This window comes from Salvelinus alpinus, chromosome 4, assembly GCF_045679555.1.
Source record: "Salvelinus alpinus chromosome 4, SLU_Salpinus.1, whole genome shotgun sequence".
NCBI classification, from domain to species: domain Eukaryota; kingdom Metazoa; phylum Chordata; class Actinopteri; order Salmoniformes; family Salmonidae; genus Salvelinus; species Salvelinus alpinus.
In genome coordinates this window covers 5,539,561-5,562,873 of record NC_092089.1, presented here as the reverse complement: position 1 = coordinate 5,562,873, position 23,313 = coordinate 5,539,561, and the positions used below count along the sequence as shown (strand labels likewise).

General features: G+C 48.0%; 2 protein-coding genes across 2 annotated transcripts in view; one reads left to right on the top strand and one right to left on the bottom strand.

The window, feature by feature from the left end:
• LOC139572810 (intermembrane lipid transfer protein VPS13B-like) overlaps positions 1 to 23,313 on the bottom strand; it is a 920,449-nt gene that overhangs the window by 635,434 nt on the left and 261,702 nt on the right. The window contains exons 18-19 of the mRNA XM_071395592.1: positions 8,926 to 9,060; positions 8,280 to 8,462 (exon numbers count right to left, since the gene is read on the bottom strand). Of these exons, the coding sequence (XP_071251693.1) occupies positions 8,280 to 8,462; positions 8,926 to 9,060 (318 nt within the window). The remainder of the gene's footprint in view (positions 1 to 8,279; positions 8,463 to 8,925; positions 9,061 to 23,313) is intronic.
• LOC139572801 (uncharacterized) lies at positions 18,835 to 21,436 on the top strand. The gene is made up of 2 exons (XM_071395576.1): positions 18,835 to 20,725; positions 20,902 to 21,436. Exons 1-2 carry the CDS (start codon positions 18,864 to 18,866, stop codon positions 20,903 to 20,905), a joined length of 1,866 nt encoding a protein of 621 aa, XP_071251677.1. The 5' UTR covers positions 18,835 to 18,863; the 3' UTR covers positions 20,906 to 21,436.

Here is a 23,313-nt window from a genome sequence, read left to right as displayed (position 1 = left end):
GTCTTGTGTTCGGATCAGGTTTTAATATTCAAAAATATGTACTGCATTTATGAGGCATTGCTTTGCTGAGACATTCTGCTCTCTAAATCATGTTGATAGTGTACTGAGCACTAGATGGATATGTTGAGGAGCCTCGGTAAAGTCTGTCTCTACGGACTCGTAAAGAGGGCTGTGTCTGAAACACAACGTTCCTGTAACATGTATACTCTGATCATTACAACGTTCAGAAAACACGATCAATGACTCTCCCTTCATCCATCATGTTACGAATGGTACGGTCTGACGACGTCCAGTATCGACTAGTACGGTCTGACGACGTCTAGTATCGACTAGTACGGTCTGACGACGTCCAGTATCGACTAGTACGGTCTGACGACGTCCAGTATCGACTAGTACGGTCTGACGACGTCCAGTATCGACTAGTACGGTCTGACGACGTCCAGTATCGACTAGTACGGTCTGACGACGGCTAGTATCGACTAGTACGGTCTGACGACGTCCAGTATCGACTAGTACGGTCTGACGACGTCCAGTATCGACTAGTACGGTCTGACGACGTCCAGTATCGACTAGTACGGTCTGATGATGTCCAGTACTGACTAGTACGGTCTGACGACGTCTAGTATCGACTAGTACGGTCTGATGAACAGTATTGACTAGTACGGTCTGATGATGTCCAGTATCGACTAGTACGGTCTGATGATGTCCAGTACTGACTAGTACGGTCTGATGATGTCCAGTATCGACTAGTACGGTCTGGTGAACAGTATTGACTAGTACGGTCTGATGATGAACAGTATTGACTAGTACGGTCTGATGATGTCCAGTATCGTCCAGTATCGACTAGTACGGTCTGATGTCCAGTATTGACTAGTACGGTCTGACGACGTCCAGTATCGACTAGTACGGTCGGATGACATCCAAGATTTACTAGTACGGTCTGACGATGTCCAGTATTGACTAGTACAGTCTGATGACGTCCAGTATTGACTAGTACAGTCTGGCGTACAGTATGACAGAATGTCATCCATTTTCCTTTTACAACATGTAATAAAACAATGATTGACTGAGTGGCATTCGATAGAGGAGAAATGTTGGATCTGGTTAACCTCACAAATCCCTCTAGGTTTAAACCTGAGACACAGATCCGACTGCTACAAGTCAGGTCTGGAGCGAGCTCTGTGGCTCCGTGTCAGCAGTGACACGTTGAGGAGCCGCGGTCCCGACGTGATTCAGAGATCTGACGAGGACACGCGATGAATCTCCGCAGCCCGTATTAAAAGTGATGTACAGTAAGGCCCTGAAGACAACAGACTAACACTTGAGGGATATTATTTTTCATGTGGTTTCAGATTCTCCTGTACGTGTCCCTTAGCCAGGAGAGACAGGAGACAGAGTGCACAGGAGACTCCCATCTGTGGGGGGCTGCGTCCCAAACGGCAATCCTATTCCCTATATAGTACCCATAGGGCTCTGGTCAAAAGTAGTGCACTATATAGGGAATCATTTATGACACATTCAACCCCCCAGCTCTCTTCTTCCTGAGGTTTTAGAGACTCTCAGTGAAGAAGGATATGAAAGCGGTGATGTCACGTCTTTTTCCAGAGGCATCAATCTGCCGGTGGAATCCTGTGGAGCGGGGAGGGGGATTCCCAGGGATAGAATCTCTGGTCTGGAACGCTGTCGGGAACGCCGGGACGGAGAACGGGACGGGACCGAGGGATACGTGGAGAGGGGGGTTACATCCTGATATTCATGACCTCACTGGGGGGGACGGGGGGGGACTCAATGCTGCAGAGACAGTAACTCTCTAGGAGGACAGAGATACCGCTTCGTCTCTATGGGAGTGGTACAGGGTAACTAACTTTTAGGAGACAAACACAGAACGCTGCCGGCCGGATAACTCAAACATCTCAGCCTCTATGGCAACGTCTTACCCCCAGAGTCGGAGAATACAGAACGTCTCCACAGGTCAGGAAGAGGGAGGACTACAGGACATATAAGGAGTTGGAGAATACAGAACGTCTCCACAGGTCAGGAAGAGGGAGGACTACAGGACATATAAGGAGTTGGAGAATACAGAACGTCTCCACAGGTCTGGAAGAGGGAGGACTACAGGACATATAAGGAGTTGGAGAACACAGAAAGTCTCCACAGGTCTGGAAGAGGGAGGACTACAGGACATATAAGGAGTCGGAGAACACAGAACGTCTCCACAGGTCTGGAAGAGGGAGGACTACAGGACATATAAGGAGTTGGAGAATACAGAACGTCTCCACAGGTCAGGAAGAGGGAGGACTACAGGACATATAAGGAGTTGGAGAACACAGAACGTCTCCACAGGTCTGGAAGAGGGAGGACTACAGGACATATAAGGAGTCGGAGAACACAGAACGTCTCCACAGGTCTGGAAGAGGGAGGACTACAGGACATATAAGGAGTCGGAGAACACAGAACGTCTCCACAGGTCTGGAAGAGGGAGGACTACAGGACATATAAGGAGTCGGAGAACACAGAACGTCTCCACAGGTCTGGAAGAGGGAGGACTACAGGACATATAAGGAGTCGGAGAACACAGAACGTCTCCACAGGTCAGGAAGAGGGAGGACTACAGGACATATAAGGAGTTGGAGAATACAGAACGTCTCCACAGGTCTGGAAGAGGGAGGACTACAGGACATATAAGGAGTTGGAGAACACAGAACGTCTCCACAGGTCTGGAAGAGGGAGGACTACAGGACATATAAGGAGTCGGAGAATACAGAACGTCTCCACAGGTCAGGAAGAGGGAGGACTACAGGACATAAGGAGTTGGAGAATACAGAACGTCTCCACAGGTCAGGAAGAGGGAGGACTACAGGACATATAAGGAGTCGGAGAATACAGAACGTCTCCACAGGTCTGGAAGAGGGAGGACTACAGGACATATAAGGAGTTGGAGAATACAGAATGTCTCCACAGGTCAGGAAGAGGGAGGACTACAGGACATATAAGGAGTCGGAGAATACAGAACGTCTCCACAGGTCTGGAAGAGGGAGGACTACAGGACATATAAGGAGTCGGAGAATACAGAATGTCTCCACAGGTCTGGAAGAGGGAGGACTACAGGACATATAAGGAGTTGGAGAATACAGAACGTCTCCACAGGTCAGGAAGAGGGAGGACTACAGGACATATAAGGAGTTGGAGAATACAGAACGTCTCCACAGGTCTGGAAGAGGGAGGACTACAGGACATATAAGGAGTTGGAGAACACAGAACGTCTCCACAGGTCTGGAAGAGGGAGGACTACAGGACATATAAGGAGTCGGAGAATACAGAACGTCTCCACAGGTCTGGAAGAGGGAGGACTACAGGACATATAAGGAGTTGGAGAATACAGAACGTCTCCACAGGTCTGGAAGAGGGAGGACTACAGGACATATAAGGAGTTGGAGAATACAGAACGTCTCCACAGGTCTGGAAGAGGGAGGACTACAGGACATAAGGAGTTGGAGAATACAGAACGTCTCCACAGGTCAGGAAGAGGGAGGACTACAGGACATAAGGAGTCGGAGAATACAGAACGTCTCCACAGGTCAGGAAGAGGGAGGACTACAGGACATATAAGGAGTCGGAGAACACAGAACGTCTCCACAGGTCTGGAAGAGGGAGGACTACAGGACATATAAGGAGTCGGAGAACACAGAACGTCTCCACAGGTCTGGAAGAGGGAGGACTACAGGACATATAAGGAGTCGGAGAATACAGAATGTCTCCACAGGTCTGGAAGAGGGAGGACTACAGGACATATAAGGAGTTGGAGAATACAGAACGTCTCCACAGGTCAGGAAGAGGGAGGACTACAGGACATATAAGGAGTTGGAGAATACAGAACGTCTCCACAGGTCTGGAAGAGGGAGGACTACAGGACATATAAGGAGTTGGAGAACACAGAACGTCTCCACAGGTCTGGAAGAGGGAGGACTACAGGACATATAAGGAGTCGGAGAATACAGAACGTCTCCACAGGTCAGGAAGAGGGAGGACTACAGGACATAAGGAGTTGGAGAATACAGAACGTCTCCACAGGTCAGGAAGAGGGAGGACTACAGGACATATAAGGAGTCGGAGAATACAGAACGTCTCCACAGGTCTGGAAGAGGGAGGACTACAGGACATATAAGGAGTCGGAGAATACAGAACGTCTCCACAGGTCTGGAAGAGGGAGGACTACAGGACATATAAGGAGTTGGAGAATACAGAACGTCTCCACAGGTCAGGAAGAGGGAGGACTACAGGACATATAAGGAGTTGGAGAATACAGAACGTCTCCACAGGTCTGGAAGAGGGAGGACTACAGGACATATAAGGAGTTGGAGAACACAGAACGTCTCCACAGGTCTGGAAGAGGGAGGACTACAGGACATATAAGGAGTCGGAGAATACAGAACGTCTCCACAGGTCTGGAAGAGGGAGGACTACAGGACATATAAGGAGTTGGAGAATACAGAACGTCTCCACAGGTCTGGAAGAGGGAGGACTACAGGACATATAAGGAGTCGGAGAATACAGAACGTCTCCACAGGTCTGGAAGAGGGAGGACTACAGGACATAAGGAGTTGGAGAATACAGAACGTCTCCACAGGTCAGGAAGAGGGAGGACTACAGGACATATAAGGAGTTGGAGAACACAGAACGTCTCCACAGGTCTGGAAGAGGGAGGACTACAGGACATAAGGAGTTGGAGAATACAGAACGTCTCCACAGGTCAGGAAGAGGGAGGACTACAGGACATATAAGGAGTTGGAGAATACAGAACGTCTCCACAGGTCAGGAAGAGGGAGGACTACAGGACATATAAGGAGTCGGAGAATACAGAACGTCTCCACAGGTCTGGAAGAGGGAGGACTACAGGACATATAAGGAGTCGGAGAATACAGAATGTCTCCACAGGTCTGGAAGAGGGAGGACTACAGGACATATAAGGAGTTGGAGAATACAGAACGTCTCCACAGGTCAGGAAGAGGGAGGACTACAGGACATATAAGGAGTTGGAGAATACAGAACGTCTCCACAGGTCTGGAAGAGGGAGGACTACAGGACATATAAGGAGTTGGAGAACACAGAACGTCTCCACAGGTCTGGAAGAGGGAGGACTACAGGACATATAAGGAGTCGGAGAATACAGAACGTCTCCACAGGTCTGGAAGAGGGAGGACTACAGGACATATAAGGAGTTGGAGAATACAGAACGTCTCCACAGGTCTGGAAGAGGGAGGACTACAGGACATATAAGGAGTTGGAGAATACAGAACGTCTCCACAGGTCTGGAAGAGGGAGGACTACAGGACATATAAGGAGTTGGAGAATACAGAACGTCTCCACAGGTCTGGAAGAGGGAGGACTACAGGACATATAAGGAGTTGGAGAACACAGAACGTCTCCACAGGTCTGGAAGAGGGAGGACTACAGGACATATAAGGAGTCGGAGAATACAGAACGTCTCCACAGGTCTGGAAGAGGGAGGACTACAGGACATATAAGGAGTTGGAGAATACAGAACGTCTCCACAGGTCTGGAAGAGGGAGGACTACAGGACATATAAGGAGTCGGAGAATACAGAACGTCTCCACAGGTCTGGAAGAGGGAGGACTACAGGACATAAGGAGTTGGAGAATACAGAACGTCTCCACAGGTCAGGAAGAGGGAGGACTACAGGACATATAAGGAGTTGGAGAACACAGAATGTCTCCACAGGTCTGGAAGAGGGAGGACTACAGGACATAAGGAGTTGGAGAATACAGAACGTCTCCACAGGTCAGGAAGAGGGAGGACTACAGGACATATAAGGAGTTGGAGAATACAGAACGTCTCCACAGGTCAGGAAGAGGGAGGACTACAGGACATATAAGGAGTCGGAGAATACAGAACGTCTCCACAGGTCTGGAAGAGGGAGGACTACAGGACATATAAGGAGTCGGAGAATACAGAATGTCTCCACAGGTCTGGAAGAGGGAGGACTACAGGACATATAAGGAGTTGGAGAATACAGAACGTCTCCACAGGTCAGGAAGAGGGAGGACTACAGGACATATAAGGAGTTGGAGAATACAGAACGTCTCCACAGGTCAGGAAGAGGGAGGACTACAGGACATAAGGAGTTGGAGAATACAGAACGTCTCCACAGGTCTGGAAGAGGGAGGACTACAGGACATATAAGGAGTTGGAGAATACAGAACGTCTCCACAGGTCTGGAAGAGGGAGGACTACAGGACATATAAGGAGTTGGAGAATACAGAACGTCTCCACAGGTCTGGAAGAGGGAGGACTACAGGACATATAAGGAGTTGGAGAATACAGAACGTCTCCACAGGTCTGGAAGAGGGAGGACTACAGGACATATAAGGAGTTGGAGAATACAGAACGTCTCCACAGGTCTGGAAGAGGGAGGACTACAGGACACATAAGGAGTCGGAGAATACAGAACGTCTCCACAGGTCTGGAAGAGGGAGGACTACAGGACATATAAGGAGTCGGAGAATACAGAACGTCTCCACAGGTCTGGAAGAGGGAGGACTACAGGACATAAGAGGGCGTATAAATGAAAGCAAACCTTTGTTGTGTGTTTAGTTTCTATGAGGACAGTCCATAACACTGAGTCACCTGGACATAAAGAAATGTCCACACATCCCTTATGAGCTCCTTACTGGACTCTATTTTGATTTGTAAAAGTCACGTATAAAGAAGGGCTTGGAGATACCCTCATGAGAGGAGAAAGAAGAATTCACCAGATTCGAAAAGTTACAGAGGAAATCAGTTCGATCCCTTTAATGATGGTGTCTCTTTTCCAGCCGGGAACACCTCCCAGAATGCTCTCTGTCTCTGGCTGGCTCGGTCTGAGGAGAGCACTAAAAAAAGGCAACTGGACACTCTGCTCCTCTTCTCTCCTGAAGCATCATGGGAGGATCTCGGCTTCAAGGCCTGTGTCACTTACTCTGCTCTGGTCTTCGTAACAGATCCTACTGACTCAGGTCACACCAACCCACAGGCCTCATCCACCATGGATCCCTCCATCCCACCAGAGAGGGTCGCAATCCACCTTCACAATCTGCCCCCCCCCCCCTCCAAGTCCAGCCCTGCTTACTGTACCACACATGCCCTGAAGGACAGTAGCAGCAGAAAGAGGTGGACCAGGGGGAACTATCAGTCCAGTCTTATACGTTAGTCATATAGAGGTTAGATCTACAACGTACTGACAGTGAAACACGACCTTCCAGAGAAACACCAGCTGCTTGTAAAACTTCAACAATGTCAACGGACTTCCTGTTTCAGCTTCCACAACAAACACACCCACAACAAACACACCCGCAACAAACACACCCACAACAAACACACTAGACGTTGGACAGGAGGTAGGACTGATCACATGACCCTGTTGAGGACTTCAGTATTACGGACTAGACGTTGGGACAGGAGGTAGGACTGATCACATGACCCTGTTGAGGACTTCAGTATTACGGACTAGACGTTGGGACAGGAGGTAGGACTGATCACATGACCCAGTTGAGGACCTCAGTAGTACGGACTAGACGTTGGGACAGGAGGTAGGACTGATCACATGACCCAGTTGAGGACCTCAGTAGTACGGACTAGACGTTGGGACAGGAGGTAGGACTGATCACATGACCCTGTTGAGGACCTCAGTATTACGGACTAGACGTTGGGACAGGAGGTAGGACTGATCACATGACCCTGTTGAGGACTTCAGTATTACGGACTAGACGTTGGGACAGGAGGTAGGACTGATCACATGACCCAGTTGAGGACCTCAGTAGTACGGACTAGACGTTGGGACAGGAGGTAGGACTGATCACATGACCCAGTTGAGGACCTCAGTAGTACGGACTAGACGTTGGGACAGGAGGTAGGACTGATCACATGACCCTGTTGAGGACCTCAGTATTACGGACTAGACGTTGGGACAGGAGGTAGGACTGATCACATGACCCTGTTGAGGACTTCAGTATTACGGACTAGACGTTGGGACAGGAGGTAGATGTCTTGGTCTGAAGTAACCAGAGGTTTCATCTACCGTACTAGCTAGCGTATTGTAGCTACAGCGGCGTCAGGCTTACCAGAGGAGACACGGCCGTCGTCCCCGTGCCGGGGTATCTGTACCGAGAAGGTCACAGTAGCTACAGCGGTGTCAGGCTTACCAGAGGAGACACGGCCGTCGTCCCCGTGCCGGGGTATCTGTACCGAGAAGGTCACAGTAGCTACAGCGGTGTCAGGCTTACCAGAGGAGACACGGCCGTCGTCCCCGTGCTGGGGGATCTGTACCGAGAAGGCCAGGAGGTCAGAGGCCAGCAGGGACTCGGGTTTACGGATCTCACTGAGCCAGCGACTCTGATGAAGCTCCTTAGTGTCAGACGGACCCTGCAGCAGAGGAACCAGCTTCTCCTTAACACCCTCTGGTGAACCTGGAGAGAAGAAGGAGAAGGAGAAGAATAGAGACAACGTAACTACATCGGTCTGGATCTAGAGAAAGTGAATTTGTAAAATGGATTCTACAAGTAGTGGCAGTCGTGAAAGTGACCCGTTGTTGAACTGTTCTGGGTCTGTCAGATATAGTGGTGATATGGAGATGTGTGTGTGTGTGTGTGTGTGTGTGTGTGTGTGTGTGTGGAGAGAGAGGGAGCCATTCCGTTTCGGACATCAAAGAATGAGAAAAAAAGCACCCGATCTCAATGACAGAGGCCCTCTGAGACCAGTGGTGACGACACACAGACTAAACATTTAGACTGAAGTCCAGAGAGGACTGAGTGTGTTAAAAGTGAAAGAGAAGAGTCTCGGTGCAGGGCAGGGCGGTGCGGGGCGATGCAGGGCGGTGTGTGTGGGGGGGGGTAAAGGCAGTAAAGTTTAACAGGGCACAGCTGCACACACCTGGGGTCCTGGCACACAGTTTAACAGCTCCCACGGTTCCCCCGGCGCAGTTCACCGTGGCTCTGCTGCAGAACTTCAGCTCCACGTTCTGGACCGAGGCCTCCAGGGTCGGAGGAGGAGAGGGAGACTTCACACCTAATAAAAACAACAACGGAAAATGAAGTAGGTAGCGGGACCGATCTGGTGAAGGTTTTAAACCTCCGCTGGCTGCTTCGTTAAACTACGGATTGGCCTTTAATTGTTGATGATCTCTGGACCCTTAAAAGTGTTTCAGGTTACCTCCTGAACCCTGTAACTCTCTCACAGTACACAGAGAGACTGGACCTGTAACTCTCTCACAGTACACAGAGAGACTGGACCCTGCAACTCTCTCACAGTACACAGAGAGACTGGACCTGTAACTCTCTCACAGTACACAGAGAGACTGGACCCTGTAACTCTCTCACAGTACACAGAGAGACTGGACCCTGTAACTCTCTCACAGTACACAGAGAGACTGGACCCTGTAACTCTCTCACAGTACACAGAGAGACTGGACCCTGTAACTCTCTCACAGTACACAGAGAGACTGGACCTGTAACTCTCTCACAGTACACAGAGAGACTGGACCCTGCAACTCTCTCACAGTACACAGAGAGACTGGACCCTGTAACTCTCTCACAGTACACAGAGAGACTGGACCCTGCAACTCTCTCACAGTACACAGAGAGACTGGACCTGTAACTCTCTCACAGTACACAGAGAGACTGGACCCTGTAACTCTCTCACAGTACACAGAGAGACTGGACCCTGTAACTCTCTCACAGTACACAGAGAGACTGGACCCTGTAACTCTCTCACAGTACACAGAGAGACTGGACCCTGTAACTCTCTCACAGTACACAGAGAGACTGGACCCTGTAACTCTCTCACAGTACACAGAGAGACTGGACCCTGTAACTCTCTCACAGTACACAGAGAGACTGGACCCTGCTGTAACTCTCTCACAGTACACAGAGAGACTGGACCCTGCAACTCTCTCACAGTACACAGAGAGACTGGACCCTGCTGTAACTCTCTCACAGTACACAGAGAGACTGGACCCTGCAACTCTCTCACAGTACACAGAGAGACTGGACCCTGTAACTCTCTCACAGTACACAGAGAGACTGGACCCTGCAACTCTCTCACAGTACACAGAGAGACTGGACCCTGCAACTCTCTCACAGTACACAGAGAGACTGGACCCTGCACCTCTCTCACAGTACACAGAGAGACTGGACCCTGCACCTCTCTCACAGTACACAGAGAGACTGGACCCTGCAACTCTCTCACAGTACACAGAGAGAATGGACCCTGTAACTCTCTCACAGTACACAGAGAGAATGGACCCTGTAACTCTCTCACAGTACACAGAGAGACTGGACCTGTAACTCTCTCACAGTACACAGAGAGACTGGACCTGTAACTCTCTCACAGTACACAGAGAGACTGGACCTGTAACTCTCTCACAGTACACAGAGAGACTGGACCCTGCAACTCTCTCACAGTACACAGAGAGACTGGACCCTGCAACTCTCTCACAGTACACAGAGAGACTGGACCTGTAACTCTCTCACAGTACACAGAGAGACTGGACCCTGTAACTCTCTCACAGTACACAGAGAGACTGGACCCTGTAACTCTCTCACAGTACACAGAGAGACTGGACCCTGTAACTCTCTCACAGTACACAGAGAGACTGGACCCTGTAACTCTCTCACAGTACACAGAGAGACTGGACCTGTAACTCTCTCACAGTACACAGAGAGACTGGACCTGTAACTCTCTCACAGTACACAGAGAGACTGGACCCTGCAACTCTCTCACAGTACACATAGAGACTGGACCCTGTAACTCTCTCACAGTACACAGAGAGACTGGACCCTGCAACTCTCTCACAGTACACAGAGAGACTGGACCCTGTAACTCTCTCACAGTACACAGAGAGACTGGACCCTGTAACTCTCTCACAGTACACAGAGAGACTGGACCCTGTAACTCTCTCACAGTACACAGAGAGACTGGACCCTGCTACTCTCTCACAGTACACAGAGAGACTGGACCCTGCAACTCTCTCACAGTACACAGAGAGACTGGACCTGTAACTCTCTCACAGTACACAGAGAGACTGGACCCTGTAACTCTCTCACAGTACACAGAGAGACTGGACCCTGTAACTCTCTCACAGTACACAGAGAGACTGGACCCTGTAACTATCTCACAGTACACAGAGAGACTGGACACTGTAACTCTCTCACAGTACACAGAGAGACTGGACCTGTAACTCTCTCACAGTACACAGAGAGACTGGACCCTGCAACTCTCTCACAATACACAGAGAGACTGGACCCTGTAACTATCTCACAGTACACAGAGAGACTGGACCCTGCAACTATCTCACAGTACACAGAGAGACTGGACCCTGCAACTATCTCACAGTACACAGAGAGACTGGACCCTGTAACTCTCTCACAGTACACAGAGAGACTGGACCCTGTAACTCTCTCACAGTACACAGAGAGACTGGACCCTGCTACTCTCTCACAGTACACAGAGAGACTGGACCTGATACTCTCTCACAGTACACAGAGAGACTGGACCCTGTAACTCTCTCACAGTACACAGAGAGACTGGACCCTGCAAATCTCTCACAGTACACAGAGAGACTGGACCCTGTAACTCTCTCACAGTACACAGAGAGACTGGACCCTGTAACTCTCTCACAGTACACAGAGAGACTGGACCCGGCTACTCTCTCACAGTACACAGAGAGACTGGACCTGTAACTCTCTCACAGTACACAGAGAGACTGGACCCTGCAACTCTCTCACAGTACACAGAGAGACTGGACCTGTAACTCTCTCACAGTACACAGAGAGACTGGACCTGTAACTCTCTCACAGTACACAGAGAGACTGGACCCTGTAACTCTCTCACAGTACACAGAGAGACTGGACCCTGTAACTCTCTCACAGTACACAGAGAGACTGGACCCTGCAACACTCTCACAGTACACAGAGAGACTGGACCTGTAACTCTCTCACAGTACACAGAGAGACTGGACCTGTAACTCTCTCAAAGTACACAGAGAGACTGGACCCTGTAACTCTCTCACAGTACACAGAGAGACTGGACCTGTAACTCTCTCACAGTACACAGAGAGACTGGACCCTGCAACTCTCTCACAGTACACAGAAAGACTGGACCCTGTAACTCTCTCACAGTACACAGAGAGACTGGAACCTGTAACTCTCTCACAGTACACAGAGAGACTGGACCCTGCAACTCTCTCACAGTACACAGAGAGACTGGACCCTGCAACTCTCTCACAGTACACAGAGAGACTGGACCCTGTAACTCTCTCACAGTACACCGAGAGACTGGACCTGTAACTCTCTCACAGTACACAGAGAGACTGGACCCTGTAACTCTCTCACAGTACACAGAGAGACTGGACCCTGCAACTCTCTCACAGTACACAGAGAGACTGGACCCTGCAACTCTCTCACAGTACACAGAGAGACTGGACCCTGTAACTCTCTCACAGTACACAGAGAGACTGGACCCTGCTACTCTCTCACAGTACACAGAGAGACTGGACCCTGCAACTCTCTCACAGTACACAGAGAGACTGGACCCTGCAACTCTCTCACAGTACACAGAGAGACTGGACCCTGCAACTCTCTCACAGTACACAGAGAGACTGGACCTGCAAGGTTAAGGGTTCTCTCTATGGTGAGAGGACACAACAGGGGTCTGATTGGTACTAGATACTGGGTCCAACAGGGTTCTGATTGGTACTAGATACTGGGTCCAACAGGGGTCTGATTGGTACTAGATACTGGGTCCAACAGGGGTCTGATTGGTACTAGATACAGGGTCCAACAGGGGTCTGATTGGTACTAGATTCTGGGTCCAACAGGGGTCTGATTGGTACTAGATTCTGGGTCCAACAGGGGTCTGATTGGTACTAGATACTGGGTCCAACAGGGGTCCGATTGGTACTAGATTCTGGGTACAACAGGGGTCCGATTGGTACTAGATTCTGGGTCCAACAGGGGTCCGATTGGTACTAGATTCTGGGTCCAACAGGGGTCCGATTGGTACTAGATACTGGGTCCAACAGGGGTCTGATTAGTACTAGATACTGGGTCCAACAGGGGTCCGATTGGTACTAGATTCTGTGTACAACAGGGGTCCGATTGGTACTAGATTCTGGGTCCAACAGGGGTTCGATTGGTACTAGATTATGGGTCCAACAGGGGTCTGATTGGTACTAGATACTGGGTCCAACAGGGGTCCGATTGGTACTAGATACTGGGTCCAACAGGGGTCCGATTGGTACTAGATTCTGGGTACAACACGGGTCCGATTGGTGCTAGATTCTGGTAGGTTTTGGAGTATGAAACATTAAGACCGCCAAACTCCCAAGAGGAGAGAGAATTCCTCCATCACGTGTATCTTCTTCCAGCCAGGCAGGCTGGCGCTGTCCGAGGAACCGTATAAAACTCTCACACCACCTGTTCCAATAAGGATTTACTTTCTCATTCTAACTTCCCATCACAGAGACACACGGTTTCATTTCCTACCAGCTCGTGTCCAGGGAAGAAGAGTTTGTGGCCTGAATCTGACTCTAACCTGCCGGGTATCTGAAATAGCAGTCGGTTGTACAGGAAACACATGTTGTTTAACTGACGAATGAAATGGAAAGTATTTCAGAGGGATACAGCGGGATGCTGTAGTATTAAATAGCAGGATAATACTGAGTTAAAGAAGCAGAGGGATACTGTACTATTAAATAGCAGGATAATACTGAGTTAAAGAAGCAGAGGGATACAGAGGGATACTGTAGTATTAAATAGCAGGATAATACTGAGTTAAAGAAGCAGAGGGATACTGTAGTATTAAATAGCAGGATAATACTGAGTTAAAGAAGCAGAGGGATACTGTAGTATTAAATAGCAGGATAATACTGAGTTAAAGAAGCAGAGGGATACTGTAGTATTAAATAGCAGGATAATACTGAGTTAAAGAAGCAGAGGGATACAGTGGGATGCTGTAGTATTAAATAGCAGGATAATACTGAGTTAAAGAAGCAGAGGGATACTGTAGTATTAAATAGCAGGATAATACTGAGTTAAAGAAGCAGAGGGATACTGTAGTATTAAATAGCAGGATAATACTGAGTTAAAGAAGCAGAGGGATACTGTAGTATTAAATAGCAGGATAATACTGAGTTAAAGAAGCAGAGGGATACTGTAGTATTAAATAGCAGGATAATACTGAGTTAAAGAAGCAGAGGGATACAGTGGGATGCTGTAGTATTAAATAGCAGGATAATACTGAGTTAAAGAAGCAGAGGGATACTGTAGTATTAAATAGCAGGATAATACTGAGTTAAAGAAGCAGAGGGATACAGAGGGATACTGTAGTATTAAATAGCAGGATAATACTGAGTTAAAGAAGCAGAGGGATGCTGTAGTATTAAATAGCAGGATAATACTGAGTTAAAGAAGCAGAGGGATACTGTAGTATTAAATAGCAGGATAATACTGAGTTAAAGAAGCAGAGGGATACAGAGGGATACTGTAGTATTAAATAGCAGGATAATACTGAGTTAAAGAAGCAGAGGGATACAGAGGGATACTGTAGTATTAAATAGCAGGATAATACTGAGTTAAAGAAGCAGAGGGATACAGTAGTATTAAATAGCAGGATAATACTGAGTTAAAGAAGCAGAGGGATACAGAGGGATACTGTAGTATTAAATAGCAGGATAATACTGAGTTAAAGAAGCAGAGGGATACAGAGGGATACAGTAGTATTAAATAGCAGGATAATACTGAGTTAAAGAAGCAGAGGGATACTGTAGTATTAAATAGCAGGATAATACTGAGTTAAAGAAGCAGAGGGATACTGTAGTATTAAATAGCAGGATAATACTGAGTTAAAGAAGCAGAGGGATGCTGTAGTATTAAATAGCAGGATAATACTGAGTTAAAGAAGCAGAGGGATACTGTAGTATTAAATAGCAGGATAATACTGAGTTAAAGAAGCAGAGGGATACTGTAGTATTAAATAGCAGGATAATACTGAGTTAAAGAAGCAGAGGGATACTGTAGTATTAAATAGCAGGATAATACTGAGTTAAAGAAGCAGAGGGATACTGTAGTATTAAATAGCAGGATAATACTGAGTTAAAGAAGCAGAGGGATACTGTAGTATTAAATAGCAGGATAATACAGAGTTAAAGAAGCAGAGGGATGCTGTAGTATTAAATAGCAGGATAATACTGAGTTAAAGAAGCAGAGGGATACTGTAGTATTAAATAGCAGGATAATACTGAGTTAAAGAAGCAGAGGGATACTGTAGTATTAAACAGCAGGATAATACTGAGTTAAAGAAGCAGAGGGATACTGTAGTATTAAATAGCAGGATAATACTGAGTTAAAGAAGCAGTGGGATGCTGTAGTATTAAATAGCAGGATAATACTGAGTTAAAGAAGCAGAGGGATACAGCATGATGCTGTAGTATTAAATAGCAGGATAATACTGAGTTAAAGAAGCAGAGGGATACAGCAGTATTAAATAGCAGGATAATACTGAGTTAAAGAAGCAGCCTGGTGTCATCCTGCCAGAGGGTTGGGGGAGTTTAAACACAACTCTCTGATCTGGAAGGGAACCAGTTCATTATACTGGAACAGTCTCTAGTCTGGACTCCTTCCAGGATCATAGTGTTTATAAAGACAGCTCAGGAAATCCAGGCAGGTTGGAGTCAAGACATCAGAGCACCCCCCTCCCTCTCCCACTCCTCCCTCTCTCTCTCCCTCCTCTTCCCTCCCTCCCTCTCTCTCTCTATCATTATCCTTCCTCTCTCTCTACCTCCTCCTCCCTCCCTCTATACTTCTCATTCCTCTCTCTACCTCATCCTCCCTCTCTCTCTCTACCTCCTCCTCCCTCTCTCTCTCTCTCTCCCTACCTCCTCCTCCCTTCCTCTTTCTCTCTCGCTCTCCCTCTCTCTCTTTCTACCTCCATATCCTCCTCCTCTCTCGTACTCCATCTCTCTCTCTACCTCCTCCTCCCTCTCTCTCTCTACCTCCTCCTCCCCCCCTCTCTCTCGCTCTCCCTCTCTCTACCTCCTCCTCCTCCCTCTCCCTCATCCTCCTCCCACTCTCTACCTCCTTCTGTTCCTCCCTCTCTCTCTCTACCTCCTTTATCCTCCTCCCTGTCCTCCTCCTAGTCTTTCCTTGGAGCCCTGGTTACCAGACTGCTGCAGACCGAGCCCTGGTTACCAGACTGCTGCAGACCGAGCCCTGGTTACCAGACTGCTGCAGACCGAGCCCTGGTTACCAGACTGCTGCAGACCGAGCCCTGGTTACCAGACTGCTGCAGACCGAGCCCTGGTTACCAGACTGCTGCAGACCGAGCCCTGGTTACCAGACTGCTGCAGACCGAGCCTTGGTTACCAGACTGCTGCAGACCGAGCCCTGGTTACCAGACTGCTGCAGACCGAGCCTTGGTTACCAGACTGCTGCAGACCGAGCCCTGGTTACCAGACTGCTGCAGACCGAGCCCTGGTTACCAGACTGCTGCATACCGAGCCTTGGTTACCAGACTGCTGCAGACCGAGCCCTGGTTACCAGACAGCAGAGTGGGTCACTGGGCCACCGAGCCCTGGTTACCAGACTGCTGCAGACCGAGCCCTGGTTACCAGACTGCTGCAGACCGAGCCCTGGTTACCAGACTGCTGCAGACCGAGCCCTGGTTACCAGACTGCTGCAGACCGAGCCCTGGTTACCAGACTGCTGCAGACCGAGCCCTGGTTACCAGACTGCTGCAGACCGAGCCCTGGTTACCAGACTGCTGCAGACCGAGCCCTGGTTACCAGACTGCTGCAGACCGAGCCCTGGTTACCAGACTGCTGCAGCCTTTCATCTGGAGACCTGCTCCCAGAGGGGAATACAGCGTCTCTGTCTGCACTGGTTACTCCTAACAAATAACCTAATGGCTGTAGGTGAATGAACGGGAGGGAGGAGGGGAGGGATGCTCAGCCAGCTGGGGAATTACTGGCAATTGGGAAAAATGGTTTAAGTCTGGAGCAGGAGGATATAGTTAGACTGAGAGGATGGGATTAGGCAGGGGGTTATAGTTAGACTGAGAGGATGGGATTAGGCAGGGGGTTGACCATTCAGTAACTCAATCTCTCACATTCATTCAGTAACCCAATCTCTCACATCCATTCAGTAACTCAATCTCTCACATCCATTCAGTAACTCAATCTCTCACATCCATTCAGTAACTCAATCTCTCACATCCATTCAGTAACTCAATCTCTCACATCCATTCAGTAACTCAATCTCTCACATCCATTCAGTAACTCACAGCTCCATAAAGATCCATTGGCAACCTGTTGTGATGGCCTGAGTATTTGATATGAAGATTGACCCTGGCACAATATGTTGATACTCTCTCTCTCTACCTCCCCCCCTCTCACTCTCTCTCTCTCTCTACTACCTCCCTCCCCCTCTCACTCTCTCTCTACCCCCCCTCTCACTCTCTCTCTCTCCTCCCTCCCCCTCTCACTCTCTCTCTCTACTCCCCCCCCTCTCACTCTCTCTCTCTACTCCCTCCCTCCCCCTTTCACTCTCTCTCTCTCTCTACTCCCTCCCTCCCCCCTCACTCTCTCTCTCTACTCCCCCCCTCTCTCTCCCCATCTCTCACTCTACTACCTCTCAAACTTTCTCCCCCTCTCTCTTTCTCTACTCCCTCCGTCCCTCTCTCACTCTACCCCCCCCCCCCGCCCTCTCTCTGGAAACAATATCTAGTTATTGATCATAAACTTCATGGTGATATTGAGTGTGTCTAGTAACACTCTGAAAACCCCTAAACTAGTCTCAAGAGTCTGAGGCTCCCCTCTGAACTAACAATCTGCTGGAAACACACTAGCCAGATGCTGCAGAACATTAACATGAATGGGTGGCAGTACGCACACACACACACACACACACACACACACACACACACACACACACACACACACACACACACACACACACACACACACACAGAGACTCGTTCTCAGACTCTCAAGCATAAAAGGTTGTCCAGAGTTGTGATAAATGACCTTAGCAGCAGTATGACTGTGAGCTGTGATAAATGCCTCTGAGTGACTGAGTGAGTGACTGAGTGAGTGACTGAGTGGATGAGAGAGAGAGAGAATGAGAGAGAGAGAGAGAGAGAGAGAGACAGAGAGAGACAGAGAGAGAGAGAGAGAGAGAGAGAGAGAGAGAGAGAGAGAGAGAGACAGAGAGACAGAGAGAGAGAGAGACAGAGAGAGAGAGACATAGAGACAGAGAGAGAGAGAGTCATGCTCAACATGAGCTCCTGATATATTTGATTTTTTGGGGGGGTTTTAGAATGAGATAAACACTCTAATCGAAGAAGAATTCCAGACAAGAAGTAATGAACAACAACTCTATTCATTCAGAATAGAAAAAAAAATAAAAAAAATAAAATAACTTTGCGCCTCAAGTTAAGAAGTTTTGAGTCTAGCTAGCTAGCTACACAACAAAGACCCAGCCAGCAGACTAACAAGCTAGCCAGAAGAAACGAGCTAGAACAAAACTAGCAAGGTCAGTTAATACAACTACATCAAACGACCAAACTGAGTGAGTAAAACAAAAAGGAGCACGGACTAACTGTAAACATATCTTCAGTTTTTTGTGTGAGGATTTTTCACTCTTTTTGCTGATTTTTGAAAGTAGCGCGAACAGCAGACGAACAAATCGGTTGCCATGGCAACGGGGCAGCAGAACAGCGCAGCAGTAGCGGTAGTAGCAGAGCGCACAGACACCATGTCCACACTCCCCCTCAGCGCAGAATCCATTCTCTACCCAAAAAAGGCCAACAATGACACAATGAGGAAAACTTTTAAACAGAAACTACTAGAAGAGAGGCCAGAAACCCTTTTTGCAGACCTCTACAAAAACGGTGACGTGAGTAATCTCATCTTCCTCACTGACCAGCCAAATGCATGGCGCTCAGCAGTCTGCTCTCACTACCCATGCATAAAGAAAGAGGGAATCTGTAATGGGTGGAAGCTGAAAATCAAAGAGACAGACGACCCTGACAGCACCATGATAACAATCAACCTCTACAAGACTGGAACTGTCATGGTGCAAGGTAACATTAGGCTGTTTGAAACAGACTTTCAGACCATTAAGGAGAGAGCGGAGAGAGAAAAGGACACCACCAGTGACATGCCCTCCCACAAGAGAAACTCCACCAGCACCACCCTCACCCCTACCCTCCCCACCCAAACAAGCACATCCAGCACCTCTCTTCCCACCATAGTGGAGGACACGCCCCAGGAGGAGAGCGACCCCCTCAGTGCAGAGCAGGCTCAGGCCCTCCTCACCACCATGGCTGCCATGAGGGATGAGTTCACCAAACTGGAGGGGGAGGTGGTCCTGCTCAGGGAGAGCGTGAGCAAACAGCAACCAGACAACCACACCTTAGAGGAGCTCCTAACCAAGGTGAGGACAGAGCAGGACAGCAGCCTTGCAACACAGCTGAAAGAGGTTCAGCAAGAGAGAGACGGACTCAAGAGAGAGCTGGCTGATCTAACAAAGGAGGTGAGAGAGCTCCAAAAAGACAGGCAGAGCAGCAATAAGGAGCTGACCGCACTAAGAGAGGAGCTGCAGGAGAGAAAGAGAGCAGAGGACAGGCTGCAGGAGCAGATAGATCACCACCCTATGACCTGCCCTCACACAGCAGAGGAACCCAGCTCAACCAGCCAGACTTCCCCAGCCCTGGCTGCTGCATCCCTCCTCCACAACCCACAGAACAGCCTCCCACTGACAGTGGCACCGACACAGACCAGCCACACCCCAGCTCCAACACCCACCAGCCCCCCCTCTGCCCCCCCCAGTCCAGAAGAAACACTGGCTGACATCGTCCTGTTAATGGACTCAAATGGGAAGTATGTTCAGGAGAAGAAACTTTTCCCTAGACACAAAACGAGAAAGGTGTGGTGCCCAACAACGCAGAGTGCCATGGAGCTGCTTGATAAGAACCATCTCGGGTCGCCAAGCCACATAATCATACACACCGGAAGCAACGACCTGCGTGCTCAGCAGGAGAGGGTGGCCACTTCACTACGGGGAGTGATTGAGAAGGCCTCCGCAATCTTCCCCAACACAAGAATCATAGTGTCAACCCTTCTACAGAGGAGGGACTTCCACCCTGCCACAATCCAAAGAATAAACGCCAGCCTATCCCGGGACTGTGCCCTGCGACCCAATGTACACCTGGCCCACCATCCCACCCTCGATCTGGACTGTCTCTATGACCATGTTCACCTGTACAGGGAGACAGTCCCCATCCTTGCCAAGACTCTCAAGGACGTCGCTTTAAACCGCAGCCCGACCTCTCCACCCAGGAACAGCAGAGCAATATCCACCCTGCCGAGATCACCGAGACAACATCCCGGACCAGCACCCTGGACCCCCCAGCCACGACCACAGCACCACCAACCTCAATGCCCACCACAGCCAGCGCAGCACAGACCACCCCAGCCCAGCTTCAGAGCCACCCAGACGAGGCCTCCCACCCCCCTGCCCCCCACCGCAGACCCACACCTGGAGGAGCCACAGCCCAGCAGGCAGAGCTACGCACAGGCTGTGAGAGGAGCAACTGGCCCAGCCCCCACCAACCAAATGAGTGACATCAAACAAATGCTGAGTCTACTATGCTCACATGTGATGGGCCGAGGGTCATGGTAAGATGAGCACAAGAACTCCACCATTCTCACATTACATCCACCCAAGTGGCATGACACAAATTCTATCTTAAATGATAAACAAATCACATTTGCAAAATAAGAGTTTACTTTAATTGAAAAATCCTATTTTAATGGTTCTTCTTGGATTGTGAGTGTTTATCTCATTTTGAAAGGTAAAGAAAAGAAAAGAAAAAAAGTGATGAAGTCTTTTTACGTTGCATGTTGGAATTTACAAGGATTGAAGTCCTCTGCTTTTGGGCTAAAGAGCAGAAACCCAGACTTCCTGAAAGAAATTGATGATGTTGATATTGTAGTACTACAGGAAACATGGTGCAGAGGTGATGTTTCCACTGGCTGTCCACTAGGTTATAGGGAGATAATCATACCATCCACTAAATTAAAAGGAATCAAACAGGGCAGAGACTCAGGGGGAATGCTAATATGGTATAAATCTGAACTAATTAATTCAATCGAATTGATCAAAACAGGAGAATTCTTTATCTGGTTAAAAATAAACAAGGAGGCTATCTTGACAGATAAAAACGTCTTCCTCTGTGCCACATACATTCCCCCCTCAGAGTCACCCTACTTCAATGAAGAGAGTTTCTCCATTCTAGAGGGGGAGATTAGTCACTTTCAGGCCCAAGGCAACGTACTGGTCTGTGGAGACCTGAATGCTAGAACAGCAGAAGAACAAGACACTATTAACAGTCATGGGGATAAATACCTACCAGGAAGCAACAACCTTTCCCTCCCCACATACCCCCACAGAAACAACTATGACAAAGTGAAAAACAAAAACGGAGTACAGCTCCTGAGGCTCTGTCGAACACTGGGTCTGTACATAGTCAATGGCAGGCTGAGAGGAGACTCTTTTGGTAGGTACACCTACAGCTCATCTCTTGGCAGCAGCACTGTAGACTACTTCCTCACCGACCTAAACCCAGAGTCTCTCAGAGCCTTCACAGTCAGCCCACTAACACCTCTCTCAGACCACAGTAAAATCACAGTGTATCTGAGAAGAGCAGAACCCAACCATGAAGCATCATGGCCCAATAAACTACATGGTACTAAACAAGCCTATAGATGGAGTGCAAACAGTACAGACATCTACCAAAAAGCAATTAGTAGCCAAAAAATACAATCTCTCCTGGACAACTTTTTAGCCTTAACGTTCTCCTTCAGCAATGAAGGTGTAAATTTGGCCGTTAGGAACATAAACTTTATATTTTACAAATTAGCCTCCTTGGCTAATCTAAAGAAGCATAAGAGCAAACCAAAAATAACAGATAATGAAAAATGGTTTGATAATGATTGCAAAAATCTAAGAAAGTCATTGAGAAATATATCTAATCAAAAACACAGAGAACCAGACAACAAAAATATACGCCTTCAATATGGGGAAACACTGAAGCAATACAAACGCACCCTAAGAACAAAAAAGGAACAGCACATTAGAAATCAGCTGGATGGAATTGAGGAATCCATAGAATCAAACCACTTCTGGGAGAATTGGAATAAATTAAACAAACCTCATCATGAGGAATTGGCTATCCAAAATGGGGATATGTGGAGAAATCACTTTGCAAACCTCTACAGCAATATAACAAAGAGCCCAGAACAAAAAGATATACAAGAAAAATTACAAATCCTTGAATTAGCAGTCAAAGACTATCAGAATCCTGTGGATACCCCAATTACAGAAGAAGAATTATTGGAAAAACTATGCAATCTCCAACCCAAAAAGGCCTGTGGTGCTGATGGTATTTTAAATGAAATGATCAAATATACAGACCACAAATTCAAATTGGCTATACTCAAACTCTTCAACATTATCCTCACTGCAGGTATTTTCCCCGATATTTGGAACCAGGGATTGATCACACCAATCTATAAAAATGGAGACAAATTTGACCCAAATAATTACAGAGGAATTTGCGTTAACAGCAACTTGGGGAAAATTCTCTGCAGTATTATAAATAGCAGACTACATAATTTCCTTGACGAACACAACGTCCTGAGCAGAAGCCAGATTGGATTTCTAAAAAATTATCGTACAACAGACCACATTTACACCCTCCACACTCTAATTGATAAACAAGTTAACCAAAACAAAGACAAAATCTACTCGTGTTTTGTAGATTTCAAGAAAGCATTTGATTCAATTTGGCACGAAGGTCTTTTTTATAAACTAATAGAAAGTGGTATTGGAGGGAAAACATATGATTTTATTAAATCAATGTACACTAAAAACAAATGTGCGGTTAAAATTGGCAACAAGCAAACAGACTTCTTCTCTCAGGGGCGTGGAGTGAAACAGGGCTGCCCAATAAGTCCAACATTATTTAACATCTACATTAATGAATTGGCAAAAATATTAGAAGAATCGGCAGCACCTGGTATCACCCTACACAACACTGAAATCAAGTGTCTGCTGTACGCAGATGACCTGGTGCTGCTGTCTCCCACTAAAGAGGGGTTACAGCAGCACCTAGATCGTCTTCACAGGTTCTGTCAGAGTTGGGCTCTGACCGTTAACCTAAAAAAAACAAATATAATGATATTCCAAAAAAGGTCGGGAAATA